At 41.5% G+C, this 27,945-nt stretch overlaps 1 protein-coding gene across 1 annotated transcript in view; it reads left to right on the top strand.

Moving 5' to 3' along the window:
- The window catches only part of slc8a2b (solute carrier family 8 member 2b), a 104,968-nt gene that overhangs the window by 70,467 nt on the left and 6,556 nt on the right, over positions 1 to 27,945 (top strand). The window contains exons 4-15 of the mRNA XM_058633831.1: positions 10,580 to 11,076; positions 11,338 to 11,475; positions 11,555 to 11,782; positions 11,876 to 12,259; positions 12,376 to 12,501; positions 12,620 to 12,818; positions 13,957 to 14,087; positions 18,493 to 18,866; positions 21,410 to 21,513; positions 23,165 to 23,182; positions 25,491 to 25,615; positions 27,337 to 27,436. Of these exons, the coding sequence (XP_058489814.1) occupies positions 10,690 to 11,076; positions 11,338 to 11,475; positions 11,555 to 11,782; positions 11,876 to 12,259; positions 12,376 to 12,501; positions 12,620 to 12,818; positions 13,957 to 14,087; positions 18,493 to 18,866; positions 21,410 to 21,513; positions 23,165 to 23,182; positions 25,491 to 25,615; positions 27,337 to 27,436 (2,314 nt within the window). The 5' untranslated portion in view covers positions 10,580 to 10,689. The remainder of the gene's footprint in view (positions 1 to 10,579; positions 11,077 to 11,337; positions 11,476 to 11,554; positions 11,783 to 11,875; positions 12,260 to 12,375; positions 12,502 to 12,619; positions 12,819 to 13,956; positions 14,088 to 18,492; positions 18,867 to 21,409; positions 21,514 to 23,164; positions 23,183 to 25,490; positions 25,616 to 27,336; positions 27,437 to 27,945) is intronic.

The raw sequence follows: 27,945 nt of genomic DNA, 5'->3' as shown, positions 1-27,945 counted from the left end.
GTACAGATGGTATACGCTGCAGTTTCTCGTCATTCTTTCACGCTCTAGTCTGTGTACCTTTGATTATGTGCACCCATTTACTGTCATTAAATGAATTATGTGGCTGCTTACACCCAATATGGCAGACACACTGTGGCCACGAATTTGTGAAAAAGGGCAATGTTTCTGTGGTGTGAACTCTCCCCGAACAAATAAAGGTTAAAGCAGAAAGATGGAGTCCTGAGTGTGACATTTTGATCTCATCAGCCTTAATACGGTTGTCTTCCTCTGATCTGCAGATTAAGGTTTTTAAGCCTCAAACACTTTAATCCATCTGTTTGTTTGGCAGCAGCAAAGAAATTGATCAAATTGTCCTTCACACAACAAGGAGCAGTGTACGACGTTCAAACAGAGCGAGAGAGGGAGGGAGGGAGGGATGAGCTGAGCTGTTCATTCATACTCAACAAAGTCTTTGTCCTTATACTTTTCTCTCTTTCTTTACATACAAGAATACACAAGATAAGAAGTGACAGAGATAATACCAGCTAGCAAGAGAGACAGACAGCAGAAACAGGAGAAGAGCAGCACCAGGGACAAAATAGCCTCTCCAGCTTTCAAAGGATATTTCTGCCACATCTAATGCTGCTGTCAGTTTTCAAACCAGCAGTGACAGGTCTCATGATTACTTCAGAGTGTTCTCAAGAAACTTCTCTCCGTGTCTTTGCCAAGTGCTTCACAATGTTCCATTTTTAACCCCTTGTTGACCTCAGGCCTGCAGACACTGCAGACAGTGAACCTCTTAGAGACTGAAAAAAAATAGTAATGAAATACTCAGAATAACCGAGGTTCTGCTCTGCTGAGGAATTTCTTCTATGAACCATGACGGTGTGGCAAAGGCTCATGTAATATCGTTGTAACCCAGTTGACAGAATCCTATATCTGCAAACCACAGAAACATGTGAGCTCACGTTTCTGAACAAGTTGAGTTACTCTTTTTTACGATTTCAGACATGAACTCCACATAATGTCTGGAGAACATTTTGTGGAAATTTGTCTGACATGTCTGAAAGCAGCTTTGTCCAAATCTATAAATCTCAACAGGGCATTGTTTTAACTGCTTGTGGCATTTGGAGGACTTGTGAAACTTATTATAAAGCATTTCCTGGTCGTAAAGGTGGTTTAGTTTGGGCACAGAAGGCATCTGGTTACAGTTAGAGTTCGAGTTATAAGCCGTCATCAGTGAAAACATCCTCTCCATAAACCCCTAACATGTGCAGGCTTATATCCTCATATCAGTTGTGTTCTGCTGTTTGGCAGATGACTCACTATTGATTTACACCACCACCATCCAGTCCACCGCAGATATTTGAGAACTATGTTGATGTGACACGTATAAAACAATTTGCCATCCACCTTTTGATCTTGTGCATAATTTGTTGATGTTGTTGATGTTTTTTCGCTGCGAAGGGTCAAGCTCCTGTAGCTGGTTTTATCGAAGGATTTAGACAGTTTGATAGGATCAGTCAGTCCAGATGAGGACACCCAATGTGTGTGATTGTCTGTGGGATGTTAGTGTATTGTTCATTTATAAACACAAGTGTGTGAGTTGTTTTGAAACATTTTATATCTACAATTAAATCCTCAGGTTCATGGGCAGTTCCAGCACAAACCACTTATTGATATTAAACATCGATTTATTTGTGTGATTTGCTGAGTGCAGAATGGAGAAGAGGGGGGAGGGAGGGACAGAGGGAGGGGGAGAGGTCTTTAAACAGTCTATTAAAAGCAGAGCTTGATGTGTAACCACAAGCAGCAGTCAAACCTCTGTTGTTGTCTCTAAAAGACTAACTAATGGTTCAGAACCGAACACATACATCTTACAATGACTCCCGTTTAATGCGCCACAGTTGAGCGGTTTTCACGACTCTGAACTACATGAATGTTTTTTTAATCATGCAGCTCATTAATATGGGACTCTGTCCATTCAGTGTGTATGACGTCTGTGTGGACATGCTGACGCTGCTGCTGCTAACTCACGTCCTCATAGATCCCTCAATATGTCCCGACCTCAATTATCAGATAGGACCCAAAATGGGATCTTTTTTAACAAACATGATAATATGACACACACACACACACACTTTACTGACGGTGAACATTGCTGTAATTCACCATTTTGGTCACATTTTAACATGTTTATAAACAAACAAGCCTGTGTGTGTGCCCGCTCTACAGCAGAACGCTTCTTTCTTTTCTTCTTTCTGTTTAAACTTGGGAGTATTATTAATTATATATATATATATTATTTTTATTTTTAATTGTGCACTCTGCAGCTCTGTTAAGTAGGCAAATACCATTATCAGAGGGGGACTCCCCACTGCTCACTGCAGCGGCAACATGCTGACTGCTTCAAATGAAACAGAGTTCAGGTTAAAATGAAATGCAGCGTATTATTGTGCAGCGCTATAATTCATTTTGAGGGTTTTATTTGTGCTTCCCTCAGTGCATGTCGCTTATATTTATTATCTGAGGATCACACAATCCACTGCTGTAAATAGCTGCACTAATAGATGATGTTGGTTTATTGCCAATGAAAATCTTATGACGCTCCTGCTGCTGCTTGGCTCAGTTCACATCTGCTGATAGATTCCCGTGGAGAGGACAGAAGTAAGTTTTTTTGCCGCACTGTGCACCGTACATGTAGTGTACCACTGTGTGTTCTGTCTCACGGAAAACTGTCACAGATTCTTTTCCAGATGATTTGATGACACAACTCATAATAAAATTGACTGCTGCCTTAATATTAGAACAAGCCCGTGATAAAGCAGAACAGTTCATGAAAAAAAATTGACATTATAATGTTAAAACTGCAGAATTCACCTGGTTTCATATCACAGTCCAGTGTGTGAGAATTAGTGACATCTAACGGTGAGACGACAGTGACACACTCTGCTCCTCCGCTCACTCCTCCCTTTCCCATGTGCGTCAGGCAACCTACCTTTGCATTCCACTTTATGACTGCTCCACAATGTATGTGGTTGAAGCTGCTCATCTATATTTTAGAGTGATTATACATTTATACAAACATACACATGGGTTGTATATTTGTATATTTCTGCCATTAAATTCCCCTACATGTCACACACTGGCCTTTAACTTCTCTAATATTAAGCTTAGCTATGAAGCACACACACACACACACACATTCATTTAGCACTTGTGTACTTTGTGGTCCAAAAAAACCTGTGTTTGTGGGGACATTTTGTCTGGGGCCCCACAGGGTTAAGGCCTGAGGTTTTAGGGTTAGGGTACTCACTGTGATATGTGTGTGTGTGTGTGTGTGTGAGAGGGAGACACTTGGTGCGTGCAGGGTCGATTAAACAATCATAGACAATGTCCCTCATTAAATGTCATCATGAAATAAAATAGGAAAATACTGATTTTTCAGCAGATTAACTGTCACACTAAAAACACACACTCGCCTGCCTCTCTGTTATCTCTCCTCCACCCACACCACCACCGCCCCTGTGATTCCTGTAGATCTGATCTGGACTCCCTCATCAGGCCTGTTACAGTAAAGTGCCTTCATTATCCTCTGCCTGTAATCCTTCTCTCATCAAACAGCCATTTAAACAGTGCATTAAACAATGATGGCTGAAGCTGATCGAGCTGCTGCTATTAATTCCTGCTGCTGTTGACCTGGAAGAACAGGGAATTTCAACCTATTACTGAAACGTGCCTGTGTTCTGTGAGGACACACACAGAGTGGGTTCTTCTGTACACATCACGGTTCTCCAGTTTCCTCCCACAGTCCAGCAAGTGAGTAAATTGTGTCACGCTGCAAACTGTTGGCTTCCATTACCATTAACATGTGACTGCAGCGTGATTGAGTGAATAGATTTGAGATAAATAGATAGAGTTTCGAGCGAGTCCTGTCAGATATCAGAGGACAGAAGCCAGGACATGGAATCCACTTAAATCTCTGGTGACCTCAGAGAGTACAAAACCATTTCTAAAATGTTTGATGCTTCCCAGGAGCACAGTGACCTCAATCACTGTGAACGCAGGGCGTGTCATAAAGTTTGGAAATACTTCTGGTTCCATTTGAGTTAGAGAACTCCTGAGCTGTGTCGTAGTGTGGATCGATAGAAAGTAGAAACAGAACTTTAGAAATGAAATACATGTGTGGATTATGCTGGCTGCTCTGCGTGTGTTAGCTGTGAACCTGCTTCAGAGCTGCTGCTTACATAGCATTGTACAGAATGGATCCAGGGAACCAAAACGCTAAAATGTCTTTACTTTGAAAGGGGTACAGGAAGTGATGTGTGACAGATCTAGATGTTGAGACTGTGTGGCTGGACACATGTACATGATGACATATACATGTGTCCAGTGTGGCCCTGAGCCTAGGGATGGGACGATACCACCCTGTTCACACAAATGCCCAATATACAGTATGTGAACTGTTTGTCAGGTGTGATAATATGGAGTATGATTATTATTTGGGTCAAAATTGAAATTGTGATTATTTGAAAGGATTACTCATCGACTTTAACTTGAAACAAATTGACTTTATTGCCCTTTGAACATGACATTTTAAATAAAACCTTTTGAATTCACCTTAAAATAACTATAAATTATTGTATATTGTATAAATCTTTACTCACGCTGCATGTTTAACCTTAACCCACGGATTCCACAGAATGCCCGTGTTCTGTTTTTGCCACAGATGACGAGCAGGACAGGAAGTCAGACACACCGTAGCATCATTAAAAATGTTATTTTCAGAATAAAAGCCCCCCCTTTTTTGTAATATGTGGCTGAAATACTTGTGTGGATTCTTTTTAATGTTAAAATGTAGTTTGAATGTAGCTGACTACTGCCTAGTGGTAGTTTTAACAAACTCTGTGAGAGCTTAAGGGGAAAAGTCTCTGGTCTGACGAGATAAAAAAAAAACGAGCGTTTTTTGAACACCATACGCTGCTTATCATCAGACTAATGCCAGACATGAAGAAAAGACTTCACACACACGTCACATCATAAATGTCGGAGCTTTAGGAAATGATAAACTGCTCAAATCCAGGTGAGACTTAAAACGGTGAATCCAGCTAAAGGGTTTTCAACAAATTTGTGAGATAAGAGAGTTAGTATTTGTAGAAACAAATACCGCCCCACATCCCCCCCACTTCTCCCTGTCTCCTTCACTCCCCGACCTCACCAACTCTGTGGTGATTGATTACCCCATCAAACCTCTCCCTTGGTTGCCATGGCAACACACTTAGCCAATACCTCCAAACGATGGCTGCTTACGCCTTCAGGACTTCGGCCTACGCCCCCCCTCTCTCTCTCTTTCTTTGTATTCCTCCCTTCTATCCTTCCTTCCTCTTGTCTGTTCATTTATTCGTGTTTACTTTACTCTTCAGGTCGTGTTATTCTTCATCCCTGCTTTCTATCACTACTGATGCCTTTTCTGTCTGGTTTTATGCCTCATCTCATACCTTCCTTCAGCTTGGACATCATTCCAGCATCTTCTATCACTCCAATTTCCTCCTCCTTTACTCACTTAATCCCTCCATGTTTTTCTATTACTTAATGTTTATACATTTAGAGAGCAAACATTTGTTTTATGGTTAAAAGGCTAAACTTTCATGGGTGATAAAAACTTAAAAAAGGTCTTTCAAGAGAGATTTACTGACAGAGCTGGGATGACAGAGAATTGGACATAATGAAAGAGGACAGATGTGAAATTAGCACCAAACAGAACACACTGTGCACAACAGCTCGATTTAAAGACTGTTTCATAGAAAATGTCAAGGGCCATGTCAAGACTTTTATTTTGAAACAGTTTTCTCAACCACAGCGGCAAAACCATTGACCACAAAGATGCCAAAGAGAACAGTACAGGCTTGAGTGATGATGATGATGATGATGATGATGGTGAAAGAACACACCAGCTCTGCAGTGTTTCTCTCCTGTGGGGCACAATTTCCTGCTCAGGGAAAATATGACCTCAAATCAGCTGCTTTCTAGGAAATTCACCAGTCACACTGTATGAGGAGCACAACCCACCTCTCCTCCTCCCTCCCCCTTTCCTCCTCATTCTCCCCTTCTGCCCCCTTCTTTATCACTCCCTCCCCTCCTCCTCTCCTACCCTCTTCTTTCCTTCCACTCCTGTTTTTCCCTCTCCTCATATTCTCCTCTCCTTTTACCCTGCCCTCCTCTACACCCTTCCTCTCCTCTCATTTCTGCTCCTCTCCTCTTCTTATTATGTTCTGTGGGGGCTACTTATTCTTTTTTTTTTAATTTGTGGTCTGAAGTGAATGTCATCCTTTTTACATGTAGATTGGTAAAATAAAACCAAAACATCCTCCCCTTCTCCATTTCTCCTCGCTTAACCTCCTCCTCCTCCTCTTCTCTTTTGTCTGGGTTCACATGAGGAACCTGAGCCTGCGGAGCTGCAGCATCACAGATAAGAGGAGTGGACCTTTAGGTCCCTCAGTGGAACATGTTCAGTTAAACATCAATTAAAACTCAGCTCATCTGAAGAGTGTGTGTTGCTATGGATATCATGCCATCCATAAAAGGGACACGCTTTTATGGATTTAAATTATTTAATTAATGTAATTATTAATTAATTCACTTGATATCAGCAACGTTCTTTTCTGTTGTATGATGGTGATCTGCTGTTTATGAACAGCATCTAAAGGACCAGTGTACTTTGTTACTGGCTGTGGAAATCACACACGCCACCATACTCTTACGCAGTCTTCTACCTACATGTGTAGGAACCAAAATCAATGTGGCCTTCGCTCACAGTGTTCTACAGATGATGGCGACGAGAGCTTTTAAATATGCTGCTCCCTCCACATGGAATAACTTACAGAGTGATCTGAAAATGTCAGAACTCATCTCTGTGAGGGAGTTTAAGTGGATTTTGAAGCATCAAGAGCAAAACAACCTTGGTTGATGTGACTGCGTCCAATTTGATTTTAATTTTAGAAAATGCACCTGTATCATGATTGGTTTTGTCCTTGCTCCTGTATTGTCGGATGTTGTGCTCTCACTTATGTGTTGTGTGTGACAGTTGTTTGTGACCATGTTGTTGTGCCAGGTCTTGGCTAGGTCACTCTTTTTGGCTTTTACCTGATTAAATAAAGGATATGAATCAATCAATCAAACTTTATTGATATAGCACTTTTCATACAAGGCAGTGCAACTCAAAGTGCTTCACAGCATAAAAACATAATCAAAGATAGCGACCCATCGAGAAATTAAATAAAAGAGTAGAAATAAATGATAAAAGCCGGGTTAAAAGGCTCTTAATATTATCATTCTCTGCTGCCCTCGGGTCTTCAGGAAGCCTGTTTCAAAGACGAGGACCATAATAACAAAAGAGGCCTCACTGAAAGTTTGGATATAATTTAGAGACTGCAGACCTGAGGGTTTCTCGATGGCTCATACCTGAAAAGCAAATCTCATAAAGAAAAGAAAAGAATCCTAAAATTGATTCTAAAAGAAACAGGAAGCCAGTGTGATGATTTTAAAATGGCTCTCTTTCTATATAATTAGTGAACTATTACATTATTTTGATTTCTCAAGTTATGAATTGAACGGTTCTGTTTCCCACTGCTCTTTTTGCTCAACGTTCTCTTGCCCCATTCATCTCATTATTCTTCATTTAATCACTCGTGAACTCACTCCCTCCACGTTCTCAGTTTTTGATTCTTGATATGATTCCATGCTCCTGCGTTCACTGAATCACAGAGCAGATGGATCATATCTGCGTCCTGTCCTCCTGATTAGTTGACTCTCGTTTGATGATGCAACTTGTTTGCGTGCCTCCGCCAACACGTTGGCTAAATTAATAACCGCTTCCAAATGGGAATAAATCAAAAGAAATGAGAGTTTATCCGAATGTGCCGGTGAACTGCGGTGGAGCTCATCAGTATTCATCCTCATTTCAGCTCGTCACAACAGGAGAAATGAAGCGAGGAGCTGAAAAAGATTTAACAGGATGGAAGAAGACATGGAAGTAATGAAACAATAATAATTTACCAACAACCACAGACAGATCTGAATTCTTCTGATATATGACAAAATGAGATGTTTCACTGCTTATGCACTGAAGGAGAATCTCTTTGTTCTTTTAAAATCTTTGTATGATTAGGATTTCTCATTAAAGTTTTTAGCATATTTGTCAATATCTCTGTTCTATAACAACTGACCTTCACAAAACTACTCCAGCACCGACGACGGCTGCTTACACTGTAAAGAAACCGTAACAAGGAAAAAAGAGTCTGAAATAGAGTTGGACCATAAATGCAATAAAGCACCCGTCAATTTAGGCAGAGATTTTCAGAGATGGAGAGATTATATTAATTCATCTGTCAAATCTGAAACAAGTGCGTCTGTCCGAGCGGATCTGACGAGAGGATCTCAGGACAAAGATGTGGCACTGAAAATGTCTGTATTTAAACAAACCTGAGATCTAACTGCAGCTTTAAGTGGTGCGGGAAAAACAGGAGGAAAAATACTGCTGCATTTTGGGATATCAGACTCAAAGTCCACAGACAACAACCACAGGTTGCTAAAATACATCAAGCGTCTTCAGTGTGTGACACTCACAAAATTAATTTTAAGGACAGAAGGACAGAATCAAACAGAACACAAAGTGTACAAAATATTTCTACTTATTTATTTACTTTCATGTCCTGTTTAGAAAGGTATATTTCATGAGATCAGCTGAGCTGAGGTGTGGCACATTTTGAGATAGCAGGTGTTTCCTCCTCGGCAATGGACAGATGGAGACGGAAGTAGAGGATTAAGAACTTGTGCTCACACTGGTGGAAACCGTCCATCTGCCCATCCTTTGGTTATATTCTAGGCACACACACACACACACAAGTGTTTGTGCAGCTATTCTTCCTAGGACACTGCATCGACTTCCATTCATGTGGACAACATAAACACAGCATCATCCCTTAATTAATATTATTATTATTGTTATTTAACCAAACCTCATTAAGTTATTTTGCAAGAGTGTCCTCGCCAAGACGGGCAGCAACTTGTTAATGCCTAACCCTAACCTTAACCTAATTTAACCAGTCTCTGAGAAATGAGGTTCTGCCCCATTAGGACCAGGTTTTAGTATCTTTCAAGGTATCAAAACTCATCCCACTACAAATTACACACACACAATAAAGTTATTTTCTATTCTATTCTAAATTTCTGTGTGTTTTGCATTTCTACTTCATTACATGTCATGTACATGTCATTTTACATGTCACTTCACATGTCACTTCACCTTTAAGTCCCAGAAAATGATACTACGTCATTTCATGTCATCGACTCAAAGTCACACTGAACCTCCTTCTCAGCAAATATGCTCATAAGAGCCTGGACCTTGTCTTCCATCCAACTTTTCTTACATCCTTTCCTTTTGCTCTGTTGTTTTTAGCAGAAATTAATAAGTTCTTCTTTCTTTGTCTTAAAAGGTGGTTTGCAGCCACACTGACTGATACATCTGCAAAATGTGTTCCACCAATCTGCCTCTCCAGACTTCTTTTGGTGAAAGTTTGGGGTTGAGGGAAAGTTTTTCCCCAGATTATTTCAGTGGAAATGTGCTGAAAGAGGTGAAAGAAGTTCCTGTGGTGGAAAAAATTGGCTTTTGTCTCATTCTTGTCATCATGAAACTTGTCTTGTGGGAATCCTTTGACACAAATGCTGACTTGGACTCAAGGATGAATTGATTCGAGTTTGGTGGTCAAAGGTCAAGGTCACTGTGGCATAACAATATCTTAACATCTCAGAAACACGATGAAGGAGTTTCTTCAAATATGTTTCAAAGAGACCTCATGTGTTTAATACTTATGATATTATATGTATGACTTCATTAATTGCAGGCTCAAACCAACGTCCGTTGTCAAATGAGTTCACACAATGTGGATTAAGCCCATCGGCTCCACACGACTCTGTTCTCAGTATAGCAGTGTTTCGGTCTCATGTCGCCCATCAACATTCTCGCACTGCACACAGGAAGTGAGTGGTTTTATGTCAAGACAGAAGGAAGCAACGGCAACATCGAGCCAGTAAAGCGAGACAGTGAAGTCTGGTCAAAAAAGTAAATCCTACTGCTAAAATACACCGGTTGTTCAAAAGTCACCAAAAAAGTTGTTATTATAATAATAATAACAATAATAATATATTTTATTTTATATGGCCCTTTTCTTCACAAATGTTACAAAGTGGAACATTACTGCAGTTTCTTTAAAATGTGAATTTTTCCAGATTCATTTCTCTTCTATGACAATAAAGTGAATATCTTTGGTTTGTGGACAGAAGAAATGACATTTGAGGACGTCGTCATTTTGAGCTTTAGGAAACATCGATTGACATTTTCCACCATCTTGTGACATTTTATCATTTTATGAACCAAACAACAAAACAAACAATCAGGAAAATAATCATTAGTCTTCATTAGTTGTTGGCCTTCAAACAAATAGATTATCTGGGTTTTGGTGTCTTTTTTATATTTTCTTCTCTCTCTCTCTCTCTCTGTCTCTCTCTCTGTCTCTCTGTCTCTCTCTCTGTCTCTCTGCAGGTGAACTAGTCGCACTCTACCAACGCCTCCCCCTCCCACCTCCCTCTTCCTCAACCTAAACCCATCATCCTCTGCCTCGCTGCTGCTCCTCGTGGGACCCTCACACCGCCATGTCTTTCTTCACCTCGCCCTTTTCCGTCCTCCTCTTCCTCCTCCTCTTCCTCCAGCAGCTGTCTTTCTGTCAGCCAGTGTCCCTGCATAGTGACCCCAGCAGTGACCCTTACCTGAGAGCGGTGTCGCCCTCCATGTTTCCCTTCTCCCCCTCGTCCTCCACGCCCGCCGAAGGTAACAGCACCACCTCTGACAACAAAAAGTGTGACGATGTGACGGAGTGCAATCCCGGCATCCTTCTGCCCGTCTGGATGCCCAAACGGCCGGCGCTCGGCACCCAGGTGGCCAGAGCTGTGGTCTACTTCTTATCACTCATGTACATGTTCCTGGGAGTGTCCATCGTCGCTGACCGCTTCATGGCGTCCATAGAGGTCATCACATCGCAGGTGAGCACATAGGAATGCAGAATAATGACATACATTTTTTTTTGTTTTACTTCCCTCAATTTAAAGCTGTGGAATAATAATACGGGCAGTAAAGCAGGTGAACTGACAAGCAGCGCTGCACACCTGGAAACACCTGAGGGACACGTTTGTTTGCCAAACTCATCCCGGGAGTTAATGTTGTTGTTGTTGTTGTTGTTGTTGTACAATGTCCTCATAAGTGCTGATGTGTGTGTGTGTGTGTGTGTGTGTGTGTTTCACCAGGAGAAGGAAGTCACCATCACGATGCCTAACGGGGAAACGTCAGTGGCGACCGTAAGAATCTGGAATGAAACTGTTTCCAATCTGACACTCATGGCTCTGGGCTCCAGCGCTCCAGAGATACTGCTGTCTGTTATTGAGGTACGCGCACACACACACACACACACACACATAAAATAATCAGTCCTAAATACACTCACACTCGCTGCGGTGCCTCCAGGTGTGTGGTCACCAGTTCAGGGCCGGCGAGCTGGGCCCAGGAACCATCGTCGGCAGTGCCGCCTTCAACATGTTTGTGATCATCGGGATCTGCGTGTGGGTGATCCCCCCCAATGAGACACGCAAGATCAAACATCTCAGGGTGTTCTTCATCACCTCCTTCTGGAGCATCTTCGCCTACATCTGGCTCTACCTCATCCTCTCTGTCATGTCGCCGGGCGTCGTTGACGTGAGACAGAATGATTTACCCCAGATTTAAAGTGCAAGTGATGTTTTTATTGTGATCTTTAGGTGATCATAATAATGTGTGTGTGTGTTTCAGTTGTGGGAGGCTCTGGTGACCCTGCTGTTCTTCCCAGTGTGTGTCATCCTCGCTTGGATCGCTGACCGCCGCCTGCTCTTCTACAAATACATGGGCAAGCGCTACCGCGCCGATAAGCGCCACGGCATTGTCGTGGAGACCGAGGGAGACCTGACACCCAACAAGGGTGACGTGGAGATGATCACTGATGGAAAGTTCCCCCCAAGAGGGGGCGCTGTGGTCCCCGCTGAGAACTGTGGAGGAACTCTGGAAGGCGCTGCAGCCAATAACGTCGGTGCAGGAGCTGGAGCCACGGCAATGGGAGCTGGGGGCAACCTGCCCAACTCCAATAGCATGACGGTTAACGTGGAGAGCAGCAAGGAGCTGGATGAGAGCCGTAAAGAGGTGAGAGATTCTCTGAGATACAATCTGGCCAGATTGAGATAGATTAAGCTGTCAGTGTGTGTTGTGGAGACAGTTTTTCTCATCACAAGTGTGTCCTCCTTTCTCTGCTCCTCCAGGTGATTCGAATCCTGAAGGAACTGAAGCAGAAATATCCGGACAAAGAGCTGGACCAGCTGGTGGAGCTGGCCAACTACTACGCTCTTCTGCACCAACAGAAGAGTCGGGCCTTTTACCGCATACAGGTAACACACACACACACACACACACACACACACACACACCAAGGGTTTCTCAGTCTGAAAAGTTTTAAAACAAACATAAATAAAGCCTTTTTTTCTCCTCCTCTCTGTGATCCTGTAGGCAACTCGTATGATGATCGGAGCTGGTAATGTCCTGAAGAAGCATGCGGCCGACCACGCTCGCCGCACAGCTGTACCTGATGAGGAGGCACCAGAGGAGGACAACGACCTGGCCGTGTGCAGCCACATCTCGTTTGAAAGTGCCCACAGTCAGTGCATGGAGAACTGCGGTGTTCTAACGCTGGCTGTAGTTTGCCAAGGTAGAGACATTAATAAGTAAGAGCGAATATTGAGGTCACATAAATAAATGAGGAGAAAAGTAATGACGAAAAGAAATTGGGCTTGTGGCTGGAAAGTTCAAATCCCAGGACAGGTCAAGGGCCGCCCCTGAGCAAGGTGAGGGAACTTCAGAACGTGCAGCAAATGGTAAAGAGTAGTTGTGATCCATGAGCGATAAATACACACAATAAAAAATGAAACACACAAAAGATTTCCTTCCTCAATCTGACGTTTCACTGGGAGTTCGCCTCAGAGGGAAAGTGTACGACGTCATTAAACAGTGACCAAAATTGTCCATTATTGCAGAAAATAGCTCTCAAATAATTTTGCATCACACGTCATCACATTGTTGACCTCACAACAACAGACAATTAAGATAAGAACACTGAAATCCATGAACCAATATAGTAAACCTCGTGCAGCAACCAGTCGTACGAAAGGATTCCAACCAAGGAAACTGTCATTATGTTCATGTGATAATTAGAGATGACCAATTTTACATGTGTGACACAGACACCAATACCACGCAAGAGAGTTACGGCCACATGTAAAAAAAACTGAAAGAATAAATAATAAAACAGCATGAATTCTAAGATAAAAGTCATATTATTTTTCTCAGAATTCTGACGTTTTCTTAGAATTCTCACTTTAATCTCAGAATTCTGATTTATCCCTCATTCTTTCTCTCATAAAGAATAAATAAACAGCCCTTATCTCACACATTCTGGTCACAGTGCATATGTCTCTGCTTACCAAAGCATTTCTTTAATATCGAAGCATCTAGTATTTAGTTTCTTAGTATCAGATATGCACATCCCTAAAGATAATGGCATGTCTACAGAATATTAAAGCATTTTCAGGGACTCTTACAGGCATTTTCGATTAGAAAAAATACGTAGTGGAGATAATGGATGGTTGGAAAAGGATAAAAGGTTTTTCCATTTCCAAAGTTTGAAACTTTATCAGAATTCAGGGCTAAAACGACCAGTATTTAGTTTTTTGCTAAATCTGAATACAAAGTTTAATCCGATTGGGTTCAATATCCACTGAGATCTTAATTTTTGACTTTACTTGCTTTTTCCCCCTCAAACATCATTTTTGTTTCTCTCTGGTGTTCAGGGGGTCTGGGAGAGAACACATTCTATGTGGACTACAGGACAGAAGACGGTTCAGCCAATGCCGGATCAGATTACGAGTACAGCGAAGGAACGCTGGTGTTTAAACCGGGAGAGACTCGTAAAGAGATTAAGGTGAGTGAAGAAGGGAGGGAGGGTGGGGAGGAGAGACACAGACGCAGGTCAGCACCGAGCTCTGCAACACAAACCACCTGAGAGGAACACAACATTTGTGGCAACATTTACGTCAATTATTTAAGTGAGAATAAAAGTGGAGACAGATTTATCTTAAATCTTCAGGGTCATTTTCACTGTGGAGATCAGAGTTCACATTTGTTTGTGTGTTTTCAGCAGCAGCATGTACTGAACATGGATTTGCTCTCTAGCTTTCACTTTTCCCGAAAATGTTGTTTTTTCAGTCTTGTGTTTTTTTCTCATTGATTTGTCTCTTCACGTATTCTTCCATTGTCGGGTAGAAGAAAGAGAACAATACATAGAAATACAACACAGTGCATACTGTCATACACACAGTATCTAAAACGTGTATGAATATAAATAACTATACTCTTCAGTACCAATGTCTGGTAACGAACACAAGACTAAAATGACGGTCCTGTCCAATATCAGCTTCAGTTCAGTTTATTTTAGGACTCAAAACATTTGAAAATGAGCTTATCAAAAACAAATATAATAAAATATGATGAATGTTGTCTGTTTTCAGCTCCTCGTCCGTGCAGAACTATAAAAATGTTGCTCAGACATAAAACAAGATGTTTAAAACCCCATTTTAATCAGGCAGTCATATTTACAACACCCCAGTACAACGGCCTTTAAAATACGTCCTCGTTAATGGAGATTATAATGCTCCGTTTTCATTCTAACGGTGTTGATGCTGTTGAACTGCATTGTAGTGCATGGAGAGGTGTTCATATTCATTTGTCTACTGCGTGCAAATCACTGAGGGCAGACTCTAGTGACACACACTCCTTTTGTGCTACACAAGGTTTAACGCAGTTCATTCCAAAACAATAATCATGAATCTTCAAGGTCTCACACTGACTGAATATACCTCTGGAAATGACATAACAAAAAAACAAACAAAAAAACAGTTTTAATTAAAAGCAAACAGAATGCACCATGAAACTCTCATCCCTTAAAATGGCAATAATGACTTTAAAAGCTTGTGCTCAGAGCGACTCTCTGTGCCTCAATGTTCTATAGAACATTACAAAAGATGTTGGAATTAACTCTTTTAGCTGTTAGATAGATAGATAGATAGATAGATAGATAGATAGATAGATACTTTATTCATCTCACAGAGAAATTCACAGAAAAAATTCACTGTTACATTGATCCAGTGCTGTAGATTCAGTTTCTAATGTATTTTATTCATTCATTGTATGTATTGGATTGTATTGTTGGCATATATGTGTCTCCACATGGGGATTAAGCAGGTTTCTCTAATCTAATCTCTCATTTTAGCACCACATAAAGAGGCCAGGTAGTCTCTGATGAGAGATTAGAGCGAGTGGGTGAGGGGAGCGTCGTACAAAACCCTGTAGATTGTGGGGAGAGTGGGACAGAATGAAAAAAAAACCTGTTATAAATTGGTCCCTCCACCATGAAAGAATAGATGGAGCGACCATGAAAGAGTAAATTACTAAGGTCACTGTTATCCATTTCAACCACATACTAGTGGATTTCATCGATCACTGCCAGAAATGAGCAGCGGGGAAAGCAATTAATCTTGAATGTCTCATTCATCTCCCACTTTCTCCGCTGCATCAGTTCCAGTGTGTGACCATCACCAGCTTTGATGAAATAGAGGCGGCGCTGACGGCATCAGTGAAAACCCTCGCCCTTTGTTGCTGCCGCTCTGATAGAGGGTCTGCACTCGTCTCATCAACATGAGGACAGAGTTGTTTACTCACGTTACAAACCAAATCTAATTTGAAACACGATCATGATGTGAAATCTCATCACAGGATTAATAACATAATCCTCATGTCGATCATTGAAGACTGTGTGTGTCTGTATTGATAAAATATGTCCTATTTCATTGATGGTTAAACTCTTAAGATAAGATAAGATAAAAGAGGTTGTGACAGTGTCGTGATAATGGGCAGCTATGATCTCACCAGAAAAGGCAGGTTTTAATTGCCCAAAAGTCCCCAGAGACAATCAGCGATTGTAACTCAGAGTGACACAAGAGCTGCATCGTTAATCCAAGCAAATGATTTCAAGCACAGAAGGCGTAAAATAACACTTTTAAATTCCCCGGGGAAGCAACAGCGGATCAACGTCTTGTGTGCAATGATGTAAAGTCACAGATTTTTCCTATGGAGTTAGAAAATACTAAATGAAAAAGATAAAGTGGCCAACATATAAAAAAAATGTTTTTCTCAGATGAGCCTCTTGTAAGAATGCTTTCCTGATGGTCCAGCTGGCGGCCATGTTTTCAGTCAGCACGCGTCTCCTGCTTCTTGGCACACAAGATTATCCCTTTACTTATACAGATTAAAACAGTTTAGTTTCTCAGTGTGTGAAACCTAATCGATCTCTCTTTTTAATTAGAGTTTTTCTTAATCTGCAACAGTTCAACCAATGAATTGCTGACTGCATGTGTAATAAATCAGAGTGAACAACACAGTTATTTCTCCTCTGCAGTCATGGTTGAAGTGAAATCATTTACGTTTGCTGATTGGGTGAAAGTCTGAGCTGCATCTTACCGCATCAGTAAAAGATGACACAGTTAATTATTAAATCCTGCTGCAGAATAACACAGGAGAGTCACTCCTGTGTTATTTCACTGGTTCAAACTAAGCCTGGGTTTCTTGCATCAGTATTGGCGCTTTTTCACGACAGTTCCAGCACAACTCGGTTTGGTATCATTTTCCATTACCATAGTACTTCCTCATCGTGGGCGGAGTCATCACAGTTGATGAAACTACCTTGACATAGTTTTATACGGGATACACACAAACTAGTAAAACAGTTGTTTTCGATTAGAATCAGTTAATTAATGTTGTTTTCCAGATTTTTAACTCTTTTTAACTGATCTACACTTCGGCATTGTTGAGTTTGATTCTTGTGACTCTTCCAGTGCCGATAATCAGTGTCTGTTAATGTCACATTTAGTATCGGCTCAGCTCGCTTGGAACCTCGCCAGAGCAGGTATTAAAAAAGTATCAGGTACCAGGTACTATCAAAAAAATACTCCATAAGTCCGGAGTGGTTTCTCTTAATCAGTTTAGGGGTAGGAATTGCAGGGGAACTCACTGATATGATATTTATGAGATCAATAATATCAATAAACAGAGATATTGTGATAACTGATATATTACAGGACAATCATGTTAACGATACATCCTGATATCTGGCTGTAGATGATATTAAGAATACACAATGCCTTTTAAAAAGTTAGAATATAGGAGACACAGTCTTTTCACCACTGTCATGTGCTCACGTTGCCCTCTTCATTCCTGTGATAATTACCACTGCTGAGGGTTCACAGCGTGTCTTCAGTCTCAAACCTTAAGCTGAGGTTGAAATGTAGAGCTCAGACATGGGTGTGGCCGGCTGTGTTGGATGTTTGGAAGGAACCATCTTTGCTGGACTCCCTCTAAAACACCATGACGTCAAATGGTCCAGCTCATTCGATTACAGTCGCAACGGAATCTGATTTGGGTGCAGCCATCTGTCCATTAATGCGCTATGGATGACAATGATCCCAGAGATGTTTTTGTGACTGGAGGCGCTGTTTGTGCGTCTGCCAAAGGGAGCTGAGACACTAATACAGCACAAAAAAACTAGACTTTGACAAATCAGAATATTTGTTATTGAGGGACAAGCAGTAAAAAAGCAAGAAAAGCAGTAAGAAAGCTCATCACATGCTAATATCTCAGGAATATCGTTTTTTATTTATTATTAAAAATGTGATGAACAAATAAACTGGAGCCGATCTGAACTTCAAGGTTGTGCAGCAACATTCACACAAAGAGAGAGAGCGTGCTTCTTCTCCTGGTGCTGCACTCCATCCGATGTTTAATGATCTTTCTTTGGAGACAGAACAAACTAACGAATCAATACCTTTGACCATCTACCTTGAAGAGACGCATTAAACACGGAGTCGTGAGGACGCGTGTGCAGCAGATAAGAGCTTTGGCAAACTTACTTCTTTCACTTCTTTATTCACAAGCCACGGGGGAAATGTGTCAGACGCCGAGGTCAGAAAGGTGGAAACTCAGATTTTAGCTCACGTTACTTAACAAAATCTACATTGTAAGTCTAAGATGTAGAATTTAGTCGGAGAGCCTTTTGTTATGGCTTTAATCTGTTTTTCCATATTGTTACTGAGAGCAGGCACGTCTGTTTTATGCTGTTTCTCAGCCCAGTGAGCCAACAGTGCGTGCACACTTCAAAGACTGCCTGAAATGTCACTTTAGAAAATGTTATTGCTGGTTCCTCACTGTTACTGATTTAATGACAGATCACGCAGCGCTGGACAATGATGACCCTCTGTCTTTCTGTGCAACTCCAGGTGGGAATAATCGACGATGACATCTTTGAAGAGGACGAGCACTTCTTTGTGCGTCTGCTGAATCTGCGTGTTGGTGATGCTGAAGGGATGTTTGAGAGCGACGAAGCGGGCGCCACCCCTAAAGCTCGCCTGCTCGAGCCCCTGGTCGCCACGGTGACCATCCTGGATGACGACCACGCCGGCATCTTCACGTTCAGTGAGCGCATGATGCGGGTGAGTGAGAGCGTGGGCACCATGGAGGTGACGGTGGCTCGCAACTCTGGCGCCCGTGGCACTGTCATTCTGCCGTACCACAGCGAGCCGGGCACTGCCAAGGCAGGCGAGGACTACGAGGAGGCTCATGGAGAGCTGGAGTTCACCAACGACCAGACCACGTGAGTCACGCTGATATAACAGAAAAAAATAAATACCACATTTCAATCATTTGTATCACAGAGAGTCTCAGCTTTTCTGCTGCTGGTCACAGAGCAGCCTTAATGTCAACATAAGGGTGCGGTTTTTGGTTTATAGGAACTATGCAGCAGGCCAGACTGGCAGAACAATGCAAATGAAAGAATACAAACACACAAAAGACTGAACTTTCATCAGTTCATGATGTTTTATGAAATAAAAGACGGTCTTTAAAGCCTTTAGACTTTGTGATGTTGCTCCAGGGACCAAGGAGTTGGTGGCATTTTATGTAGCCATTAACAAATTCTGTGCACCATCAAGTCCAAAACACCCGGTTGCTCTCAGATTAGAAATGAATATTTGTGCTTCACAGACACATTGAGAATTAACTTCAGCATTCAATATACGACTCTGTAGCGCAATCGACAGCACGCTGGACTTCTAGCTTCACCACATAGGATGTGATTTGAGATGTGAGTCCCACCAGAGTTGTGATTGATCAATATCTGCAAAGTCTCAGCGACCACAGCTGAATCAGCTTATCCTTGGGGCCAACTTGAGATGAGGAGGATAACAGTATGGAGAAGAAGTAATGGATGATTAAAGCAGGAATGCAATGAAACACAGCCCAACATTTATCAAACACCACCATCAACTAACTTTAACTTTCAACTAAGTTGAGTTCAAGTGAAAGTTTTAATACATTTAAATAAACATCGTGGTAGATATTGCCTTCACGAGACTGGGACAGATTAATGGGTGGGATTATATTGTGTCATTGGTGCTGAGGTGCAGAAATATTCCAGAAGATTTTGAACGATACTTGGTGATTGGTAGTCAAATAAATGTGTGTTGGCATGTGCCTGTTTCTGAGGTTTTGAGCTGATGTGAACTGACAGATCCACTGACTGAAACATGTCAGGATCAGGTGAGACAGGGCGGATTGCTGGATGTCAGCAGGTCTCTGTGAGAGGTTGTGTTCTATTTTTATTTCCACCACTCCCTAGGTTCTTAAAAATAATTTATTCCAAGTTATTCTCCCACTGGTAAATGATGGCCCATCAGCACATCTGTCAAACTGAGCCATTAAATTTGCAATTTTATCCAATTTTTAAAAACTCATCTGCTGCCACAAGCTTCCACTCCCTATCCTCTATGCTCCTCGTGGCTTCTTCAACTTCAGTATTGACTTCTGCGATTACTGTTGATGATCTGACAAGCTTCCAGAGCTGAATTAAAATATGGAAACCACTGTGACAGCAGTGACAGTGCAGAGTCCAATCAGGAGAGACTCGTAATGGAAAATTAATTTATGGCAGACTGAACAGAATAATGTGCCCATAGTCTTAATGAAGAGTCTTTTGAGCTTGGACACGATGGGGGGGTGGGATATCACGGCAGAGGACGTCTGCTTCTGAGCAGTTGGACGACAGGTAGTGGTGGTCGATGAATGAAGAATGATGAGATGAAGCAGTGAAAACAGAACTACTTACACAATGATATGATGCAGCTGATTGCAGCATTTACACACCCGAAAATGACAAAGAGAACCATATGAAGTCCTCTGCAGTGCTGAGAAGAGCTGGACCTGTTGGTCCACATCTGTCTCCATCCTGTTGTCCATTACCAGAAACCAGAGGCATTGTTTGTGGTCTCACTCTGCTCCACACTTGCATCTCTCCCTCTCTGCTCACAAACTGGATCCATCAGGAGCAGGATGTCGGCCTTTACCATTTTACCATTGATCTTTTGTCCACTGTAGGCGAGCTTAGAAACCAACACAGGATGATTGAGTAAACTGTATCATGTCCACTATATAAATGATTTGAGCCAGTTGATACTGGCAGCATATAACGTGGGAAACATGATATCGTTGTGTGACTGTAATGATTTTTATTTCTGGAGCACAACTTAAAAGAACATTTGACATTTTCATGAAAATTCACCAGTGTGTTAATGGAAATAAAGTTTTTTTTTCCTCTTCATAATTAGGTTTTTTTTTCTCTTCTGTAGTTTCAAATGTTTTCAGTGGGAAGGAGCAGTGGTAAAAGAGAGTCTGTCATGTATGAAGCAGTGTGATAAATATAAAAATCCTGCCTTCCCCAGCTTTAACTTGACCTCCTTCACTCATTCATCATTCCTGTCGTACCCTTTTTCTTCGATTTCCCTCCCCGTTCACTAACCACCTTTTATCCATCCTTCACTTCCTCCTCTGTTTGAGCTTTTCCTGTTCTCCACACTGTTCCCTCCATCCTTCATCTCCTCCTCCTCCTCCCCTCTCTCGCTCTCTGTCTGCTGTCAGTGTAGATTTACCTCCACTGCTGTCAGTGCTGACATTTCACTGCAGCGATCCTCTGAGACACTAACAGGTCTTGTCATCACCACTTCACTTCCTCTCCCCTAAAAACCATCTTTCCTCGTTACTTTCCACCATGGTGGTGTAAAAGCCCGTCTGTTGTTGTTGTTGTTGTTGTTGTTTTTCTGAAAATTCCTTGGTCTCTCTCTTTGTGTGTGTGCGTGTTTACAGTCAGACGCTTCAGGTGAGGATAATCGATGATGAAGAATATGAGAAACATGAAAACTTCTTCATTGTGTTAGAGGAGCCGCGCTGGCTGAAGAGAGGAATTTCAGGTATGTGCGTATGTGCAAGTGTTTATGCAACTAACTGTTTTTTAGAGCTGCAACTAACGATTATTTTCATAGCCGATTAATCTGTTGATTATTTATTCGATTAATCGTTTGGTCCATAAAATATCAGAAAACCTTAAAAAATGTTGATCGGTGTTTGTCAAACCTGGAAATGATGAGGTTCTCAAATGTCTTGTTTTGTCCACAAACCAAAATTATTGACTTTTAATGACTTTGTTGTTATCCAGAGCAAGGAAGTGAAGAAAATGTTCACATTTAAGAAGCTTAAACAATCGGAAATCTTGTTAATCATGGAAAAAGCTTCAATCCGATTAATCTATTATCAAAATAGTTGTCGATTAATTTAGTAATCGGTTAATAATCGATTCATCGTTTCAGCTCTAGTGTTTTTTTGTCATCTATCTCATTTATATAAAAGCAGTTTGGTTTCATTTTCCACTTCTGACGATACAAACAGGAAAAAAACACCATATTTAGCTTGAACGGTGTCAAACAGGTGTAAACACACACACCCAGTGCACGTCACCTGCATGGCCCCATCTTGGCTGCTGATCCAGTGTTATATTAGCTGACGTGTTAGTCACCTGAGTCCAGAGTGTCTCACCATCTGTTTCAGGCTGAGCCCCTCATGTCTCTGACGTGTGAAGTTCCCTCGTGATTTTTTGGCAGTTAAATTTAGGTGTGCGTTCTGAAAGTGTGTGTGTAAAGTGATAAAAAAAAAAATATATAGATATATATATATCTATATATATATAGATAGATATATATATCTTCTGAACTTGTCACACCACAGGAAAAGTTGTTAGTGACTACGACTAAAAATAAACCATTTAAAACATTTAAATTTAAAAAATAAACCGTTTAAAAAAAAATTAGGTTTCAAATCATTTAAATTCAGCAACATTCTGTTCTCTGACGTCAGAGAGCATGTGTGTTGGAGACACACACACACACACACACTGGTTTCCATGAGGACATTGCATTGACTTACATTCATTTCCTGGAGACTTACTCTAACCTTAACCATAATTATTACTGGCCTAATCCTGACCCTAACCTTAACCTCACCCTGACCTCGGCCTAACTTTAAAACACCTTAAAATGTAGTCATTTACGTTATTATGATTTTCTTGATCACCCTGTGTGGTGTCTGACAACTATTACAGAAATTTGAAGTGCTTGTGGTTAATGCAGACATGTTGTCATGCTCTGTGAGGACGTCCCATGAGTTCTGCACTTGAGCTTCTCGTGAAGTATGAAAAGTCCCGGCACAGAACTAACTTTGTTCTTGTTCTTGCCACCTTGAGAAAAAGAACACATTTCTCTGTCCTTGCGGAGTATGTACAGACCCTTAGAGCAGCAGGTCACCACTGCGATGCCATGTGTTGTTTCCCCACGTTGAATCTCTCTCTCATTTCCTGTCTGTGCTTCACTGCAGCTCAAATAAATACAGAAATGTGTGCTCCTGTTCCCTCTTTAGGACCTTTTCTGGCATAAACACTGACCTTGTCAGTTTAATCTGATCTCACGGAGCAGTGAGCAGAGTTTATGTGCAGTTTTGACGTTTTTTTTGTTGTGTTGAAATCTGAAAATGTCATTACTCACTTCTCTTATTTTCTGGTTTCATCCACAGCTCTACTGCTCAACCAAGGTAAGACCATCTGACTTTTTCCCATCTCATCTAAGGTCAGGATCAGTTAATCTGCAGATGATGTCCCTGATCATTCAATGAAACTCAAGTTTAATATGAAATTAAAGCAGCAGACAAAAATGTAATTCCAGCTGAATGAAAAAGCAGTGATGAGTGTCACTTATGTCTGAATCACAGTGAATCTGAACAGATGCTCTGCTGCAGTGTTTTGTCCACACAGCCTCTCGCCTCTATCACTCAGACAGGACATTATTTACTCCGTCCTGCACTGTAATAGCCTGGCTCACATTTCTGGCATCTCATTCAGCCCGGCTCACTGGAAACATGGCTCTTTTGTCTGTTTGAAGCCACAGCCTCTGTGGACTTCACAGCACAGAACAATGGCACAGTCCGACAGTAAATGTTTACATGCCAGGTTTGTTGAGTGCGCTGCTGCTGCTGCTGCTGCTGCTGCTGTAGATAATTTGTGTTTGTGATCTTTGTTCAGGCATACGAGGCTGCCATTCTTGTGCTTCTTTATCATATAACCGTTTTATTTTTTTATAATTATATCCTATGCCTGTGTGGGAGGCAAAAGAGAGAGACCAGCTTACAGGAAACTTGATCTCAGATTTGATAAGATATATATATATCATGACATAACCAGCAATAAAGGGATATTTTTGGGGGGTTTTGGAGGTGGTTCTCCTGGTAATCTTAAAGCAGATTTATTTATATTGTCTGTGAATTTTGGGTCACAGATCTCACTTTCTGCCACCGGAGTGCAAACTGCTCAGCTTCCATCTGAACTGAGTGACGATCAGAGGCAGAGAGAGTAGAGTGAGGACTCCCGGTGGTGATCATGACTCATAATGACACTCACCATCCTGGAGACATTTACTTGTTCTCATTCAGAATGGAACCCCCCTGTCTCATTATGAAAAGACAGAGTAATGCAGCATAATAACACACCATCCCTGCAGCCACACACACACACACACACACTGTGCTTCTATTAGAAGCCTCAAACTATGTTTAAATCCCATTATGTACGACCATCTCTTTGTTAACAGTTTTACAGCTGTGACACAATATCTGATTGGCTCATTTTCTCCTTTAAGTCTGTAACATGAGCCCTGGTTGGTGCGGTTGCTGTTGCTCCCCTGTCAGCAGCAGATCAATAAACACAAACTGGGCCACATGTCAGTATTAATTCCTTCTTCCTGCAAGTTGCTACGCTCTCTCACTCTCTCACTCTCACTCTCTCTCACTGTCTGGGTGTTAAAGTGGATCAGTGTTATCTTAAGGCTCCAGGTTGAGTTTTGTAAAGAATCGTCAGCACATTTGTCTTCATATCATCCACAGTGGCTCAGCAGACTTTGTTTCATACCTTTTTCCATATAATAGAAGAAGAATCCTGGAGTGATGTGAGCAATAGTCACTTTGTTGGGACATGAAAAAAGTAGCAAACGTCAATCTTCTACCACTTTATCCTCCACGTGAGGGTCGCAGGGGGCGCTGTGCCAATCTCAGCTGACATAGGGCGATAGGCGTTCACTCACACACCTACGGTCAATTTAGAGTGTCCAATTTGCCTAATCCCTAAATCTGCATGTTTTTGGATTGTGGGAAGAAACAGGAGAACCCAGAGAAACCCCTCGCACACATGGGGAGAACATGCAAAGCATATTCCTAAAATATCATGGATTTAGGCTCTCTTTTTTTCCCCTTGCCCATGCACACTCAGCCCTATGCCCCTCTGTTTTACGTTTTCACGTTTCCCAATGAGTGCGGGTGAAGAGTACAAGCTAACTGGTGCTCCAAACGGACATCTTTCATGGGCGCACTTGATTTTTCCTCCTGCTGAAGGTGCACGCACAGTCAGCTTTATGCAACTCTCAATACAACCACACCTTAGAAAGAACTGATCTATCCCTAACTACAGTGAAATAAATTCTATCATCAGCTTTTTGGAGGAGACTGCAAAAAACAGCTCATGACTAATAATTGGTTGGTTTAAAGTCGGGACCTAAATGCCCTTGAAGCGCCCCTGGTCACATTATGTAAGACACTAAGACTAAACCCAACAAAAATCAGCAGATCACAGTAACACAATGTTCCTGTCTGTTTCTCTCTGTCTCTCTCTCGCACACACACAGATGAAGTGTTGCTGTGCAGCTCTAAATAAAATGGTGAAACAACACAATCTATTATTTATTGAGATAGATCTTGGAAATAGCTGATATTTTTGTTTCCTTCACATCCCCAACATCTCTCTCTCTCTCTCTCTCTCTCCCTCTCTCTCTCTATCTCTCTCCCTCACCCACAGAAGGAGTGGAGGGGCAGATGAGTGCTGAGGAGGAGGAGGCCCGCAGAATCGCTGAGATGGGGAAGCCCATCCTGGGGGAGCACAGTCGCCTGGAGGTGGTCATTGAAGAGTCATATGAATTCAAGGTGCATCATTCATTTTTAAACTCATTTTAATCTACTCTCCTGTGGCGGAACAGCGCCCCCATCTGTTCAGGTTCACCAACATTGCCAATCTATTACTTCCTCAAAAGAACAGTGCCCGAACAAAAAGGTCACGCACTCTAATCCATATAATGCCCATAACGCTCTACTTCTCTGGCAGCATTACATAATTCACGTCTCTACTCTGTTTCAAACCCATGAACCCTCTCAACAAGCAAACCTAATATGGCTTTGAATTATTGAGAACATACAAGTTGCCTTTGATGCTTGCCTGAGGCATTCGAGATTCGTTCTCTCAGGTCGTGCACAGAACACTGCTGTGTTCCACAGAACAAAAGCTTCCACTGCACTCCAGTGTGCACCAGAGCAACGTCAGAGGAAGTGGTCTGCAACTAATCCATATATTTCAAATGTGTGGACTCAGGTGTATTTTTTTTAATAAGATCGCCGTTCACCATCACGCAGGCCAGCAGAGAGTGCACACCACTCAAAACCATTCAATTACTTTACAGGAATAACAATTCATCTGAAGGGAAGTCTAATCCATTTTCTCCAAATCTCATAATCAAAATACTGATTATGATTAAGATAAACATCTGAGTGCTTCAGCTTAAAATGAAATACTGGCTCAGGTTTATATACCGTAGGTTGCTAATCGAAATCCCAGTGAATCCCAGTATCAATGGGAACAGGGTTGGGGGATATATTCACAACAATATAGCCATTATTTTTAGTATTTGCCCACAAAGCAATTGTTTTTACGTACAATAACAAATAAATCATTATGTCGCCGTCTCTCATGTTAGAGAAGTAAGTGTGTGTGTGTGTGTGTGTGTGTGTGTGTTTCATCTTAGTCTCAAATGTATTCAGACAATAAAAACGCCGTGGTTTTATCAGCCTCTGACTCTGAGCCCCTCTGACACAAAATATGAGAAAACATAAACGCTCATCGGGACAGAGGAGGCAAACAAATAAAACATCTGTTTTAATTTCAGACTGTAAAAAAACAAGTGGGAGCATGGACTGTTGGAGAATTAACAGCAGTCGGTCAGAGCTCACAAAGAGAGCAAGCGCTAAACAAACCTGTCGTCGGTTTTATCACACTATCGTAATTCAATGTTCTCCTGCTCTGTGTGATTACTGCGTCAAACTGGTCCTGTGTGGAAATATAATCCACGCTGTCCCTTATGATTTGTGCCCAGTGAGAATAAATTTCAGGAATTGTGCAATTCGGGTTGATTGGTTTTTAGATCAATGTGAAGAGCCTCATTTATACCAGTGTGTGAATTGGACAGCAGTGTGTGTGTGTACTTTTTTATTTTCATTTACTACTTGAAATTGTCAACAAACACACAGCTCCAAACGAACATGAGGGTTTTTTCTCCACTATTCTCATACAAGAAATCTCATTTACTAAAATGAAAACACAGGAATATAGTATTTACTGTCACTTTGGGGTTAGGCTTGTCGGCTTTAATCACCTTATTAATCGTGATGTTATCTCCAGTTTGTTGATAATAAATGCAAACAATTTTCCATATGGAATATATAAAAAACAAGATATAACTTAATAAACTGGTGGATTTTTACTACCTTTCTATAGTGACGCAGGCTTGTTGTTTCCCTGTTTTTCCGGTTCCTGTGCTAAGCTAAGCGTGATGGAGGAGCGTGGAGATGATGTGTGTTTTACTTTTGATTGACAGAGCACCGTTGACAAGCTCATCAAGAAGACCAACTTGGCGCTGGTGATCGGCACACACTCATGGAGGGAGCAGTTTGTGGAGGCGGTCACTGTCAGTGCAGGTGAGCTCAGTGAGTGAGTGAGTGAGTGAGTGAGGACACACTTGCAGATGCTTTACTCTTAACTGTTGACTTTCACTGTTCACAGATTAGTGGGTGTTTATAACTCATTATGTTGAATTGTACATCAGGACAGAGTCTTTCTAAGAAAGTCTTGCTCCTCAGCAGCCATGTTGGTCAGCAGTTTCCACTAAAAAAGACCATGCTCCTATCTGAATGAATGGGGAGAGAGCCAGAACTTTTACCTAAAACAACTCTGTGATGTCATTATTTCAGAGAATTAAGGAAATCCTTTGGACAATAATAACAAACACATCTCACTGATTCTCAAACATGAGATATTTGAGGGAGAGGAATTTAATTAATCAACACCACCATCTACTGGAAGTAAAGGTTCACTACAGCGGACTCTTTATGTAATTTGATTATACTGTAACCTCACAGTAGTTACAGTTGTTTAAGTTGTTAGCATTCCCCTTCCTACATCACAAAAACACATTTTAAGAGAAATC

This window comes from Solea solea, chromosome 7 (assembly GCF_958295425.1).
Source record: "Solea solea chromosome 7, fSolSol10.1, whole genome shotgun sequence".
NCBI classification, from domain to species: domain Eukaryota; kingdom Metazoa; phylum Chordata; class Actinopteri; order Pleuronectiformes; family Soleidae; genus Solea; species Solea solea.
The sequence above is the reverse complement of the archived record's forward strand: the minus strand, read 5'-3'. Positions and strand labels throughout refer to the sequence as shown.